Source organism: Trichomycterus rosablanca, chromosome 15 (assembly GCF_030014385.1).
Source record: "Trichomycterus rosablanca isolate fTriRos1 chromosome 15, fTriRos1.hap1, whole genome shotgun sequence".
NCBI lineage: Eukaryota > Metazoa > Chordata > Actinopteri > Siluriformes > Trichomycteridae > Trichomycterus > Trichomycterus rosablanca.
In genome coordinates this window covers 9,879,155-9,882,407 of record NC_086002.1, presented here as the reverse complement: position 1 = coordinate 9,882,407, position 3,253 = coordinate 9,879,155, and the positions used below count along the sequence as shown (strand labels likewise).

Genomic DNA, 3,253 nt, shown 5'->3' with positions numbered 1-3,253 from the left:
ATCATAGTAAAACCTATTTTATTATGTTAAACCAAACTACATCATAGTAAAACCTATTTTATTATGTTAAAACATACTACATCATAGTAAAACCTACTTTATCATGTTAAACCAAACTACATCATAGTAAAACCTATTTTATTATGTTAAACCATACTACATCAAGGTAAAACCTATTTTATTATGATAAACCATACTACATCATAATAAAACCTATTTTACCACATAAAACCATACTGCATCATAGTAAAACCTATTGTACCATGTTAAATCATACTGCATCACTGTAAAACCTATTCTACCATAAACCATACTGCATCATAAAAAAAACAAATTTACCTCGTAAACCATACTGCATCGTAGTAAACCCTATTTTACCATGTTAAACCATACTGCACTATAGTAAACCATAGTGTGTCATCAGTGTATTACTTTTAAACCATAGAACAAATCTGTATTTTTATATAGCACTTTTATTTTAAGTTACTTAAACTACTTTAAATAAAACAAAAATACAGAATTAAGAGTATTTATTACTGAGGACATACTAATCTGCATTCTCAGGAAATTATTCCTAAAAGTCTAAGTATTACTACAAGTATTTGAATTGAAGTGAATGTGTAGGCTGAAATGTCTGTCTGTTTTGGATGATGTGCTGCTGGAGTCTGTAATATAAAGAGTTAACTTCTCTCAATACAGTCCATTTCCTCCTCCCACCAAACTCTGTTCAGCCTACAAAAACAAACCTGAAAAACAGAACACTTGTCATTTTCAGGTTCTTTTCACCTAAAGCTGGAGGATCTTGGACAGATGTTGGAGTAGACATGGCTCAAGCGAGCGATAAAACCGCTTTCCCTGACATTATCGAGCTCAATGTCGGCGGTCAGATTTATGTTACGCGACATTCAACTTTACTCTCAGTGCCGAACTCTTTTCTCTGGAACATGTTTAAAGAGGACAGTCCGTCTGAACTGACCAGAGACAGTAAAGGACGCTTCTTTATAGACCGGGACGGCTTTCTTTTCCGGTACATATTGGATTATATGCGCGATAAGAACCTGGCGCTGCCGGACTATTTTAAGGAGCGCGCAAGCCTGCAGAAAGAGGCTGAATACTTCCAGCTGCCTGAACTGGCCCGGAGTCTGAGACTAGCTCAGGTCAGCAAGGAGAACTCCATCAATGATGAAGCTTTCCACAGCGATCCAGACGAAGCAGCGGTTTCGTGCGCCATGGCGAGTGCAGGGAGCAGCACTGGACCCCGGTCACCCTCTCTGGATGCGCGCAAGTCCGGCTACATAACCGTCGGTTACCGCGGCTCCTACACCATCGGACGTGACATCCAAAACGATGCCAAGTTCCGGCGGGTGGCCCGGATTACCGTCTGCGGTAAAACCTCCCTTGCCAAAGAGGTCTTCGGAGACACGCTTAACGAGAGCAGGGACCCTGACCGACCCCCGGAGAGGTACACGTCCCGTTATTATCTCAAGTACAACTTTCTGGAGCAGGCGTTCGACCGGTTGGCTGAGATGGGATTCCACATGGTAGCGTGCAGCTCCACAGGAACTTGCGCCTACACCAGCAACGACCCCAATGAGGACAAAATCTGGACCAGTTACACCGAGTATGTGTTCTGCAGGGAGTGAAGTCACAAGCTTTTAAAGATTATAAAAAAAGAATGATAATGTCATCCCTTAGGAAAATTCTCTATAGTTTGGTTTTACTATGATGCACCAGTGTAAACAGTTTGTAGGAAAAAAGATGCCTACATATATTCACATTCACACTTTGTAAAGTTTAATACATTAAGATTAAATACACAAATCAGCTTATTTATTCCGTTTTTAATTTGTCTTCAAATGTAATTTAAAGTTTTGGATTGAAATACAAATTTAAAAGAGTGTTATATCAGTAATGGATTTATTTGTTCTTGTGCTGCTAAGTCGCCCTAAAAAAAATCAAATATATTGAGCTTATTATAGACATGGTGGTAGATTAAGTACAGCATAGCTGCATAGGTCCAGGTGGTCTGGGTTCGATCATCACCTCTGCATATTTGTGTCTGATTTCCTCAGACACACCAAACACCATGCAGAAGGTAGATTGGGTACTCACAATAACCTCTAGGTGTAAATGAGTATATACGTGAGTTTCTCTGTGATGGACTGGTGCCCTGTTTAGGGTGTAGAGTTTCTGGATGACACAGGACCGAATGTAAATCAGTGGGTAAAATTAATGAATGGGTTAATACATGTAATTAAACACTGACATAACAACCTTAATCCTACGATTAAACACTGAATGCTTATTAATGTGCCACAAATATTTAGATGTTATGTACTGTGGCTTTAAATGATACAATTGTGTGATCACTAATCTTTTCATAATCATTTCATATTTATGTTTTACCACCTTTTTCTCCTGGTCAGGGTTGTAGTGGGTTTGGTTTCCCCGTAATCACAGGGTGCAAAGCAGTCACATATTCAAGCTGGGACGCCAATACATTGTAGCCAATCATGTCTGGATGTAGACGGCCGACTGGCTGATAGCACCGCTGGGCACTGAAACTCTGAATCTAATGTTTTCAAATTCAAAAGTTCAAGTACAAAATTATGTTCAGTAACTTAAATTATTAACTACAGATTATTTCTGTGTACTTAATAGAAGTACAGTTTTATTTTGATTGGTCTCCCCAATGCGGTTTCACCAGTCTGCCCTGTTTTGTGGAATTGTGATTCTATAAAGAGAGGCCAGTAACCCAATAAAGCATACATTTTAAAGGTATTTAGTGTAATCCAAACTTGGTCATTATAAGATGACCCAACCTTTACCGGTACTTTACTATCAAATTTAATGACCTTACTATTGCAACAATCTGATTAATTTGCACTAGACACATTACATGAGTTAGATGCGTTACTTGCAAGACCAAATTTCTTAAATGACCAAAACTTACACGTGGCAGCTTTAATTCTAAGATATTGATTGTTTGATTGATTTTGATTGTTTTAATAAGTGTGTAGTTCAAATAATAATCATAATATGTTTAATTGTTCAGCCCTAACTGCGGGTTATGTTTTTATTATGTACCCATCCTTGATGCAATTATGATGTTAGCATGTAAATTCTAGCCATGGTTTTACAGACATTCCATATAATTATAATAAAACCATGGTTTACAAATCATGACTTTCATTTGTGCTAAAGAGTATTTTATTGGATTGCACAAATAGTGTAATTTTCATAAGGGATGACT

At 37.8% G+C, this 3,253-nt stretch overlaps 1 protein-coding gene across 1 annotated transcript; it reads left to right on the top strand.

Annotated features, from left to right (window-relative positions):
- The first annotated feature begins 780 nt into the window (after positions 1–780).
- Positions 781–1,814, top strand: kctd12.2 (potassium channel tetramerisation domain containing 12.2). Its single transcript, XM_063010577.1, has one exon. It carries the CDS (start codon positions 825–827, stop codon positions 1,641–1,643), a length of 819 nt encoding a protein of 272 aa, XP_062866647.1. The 5' UTR covers positions 781–824; the 3' UTR covers positions 1,644–1,814.
- Positions 1,815–3,253: the final 1,439 nt, after the last annotated feature.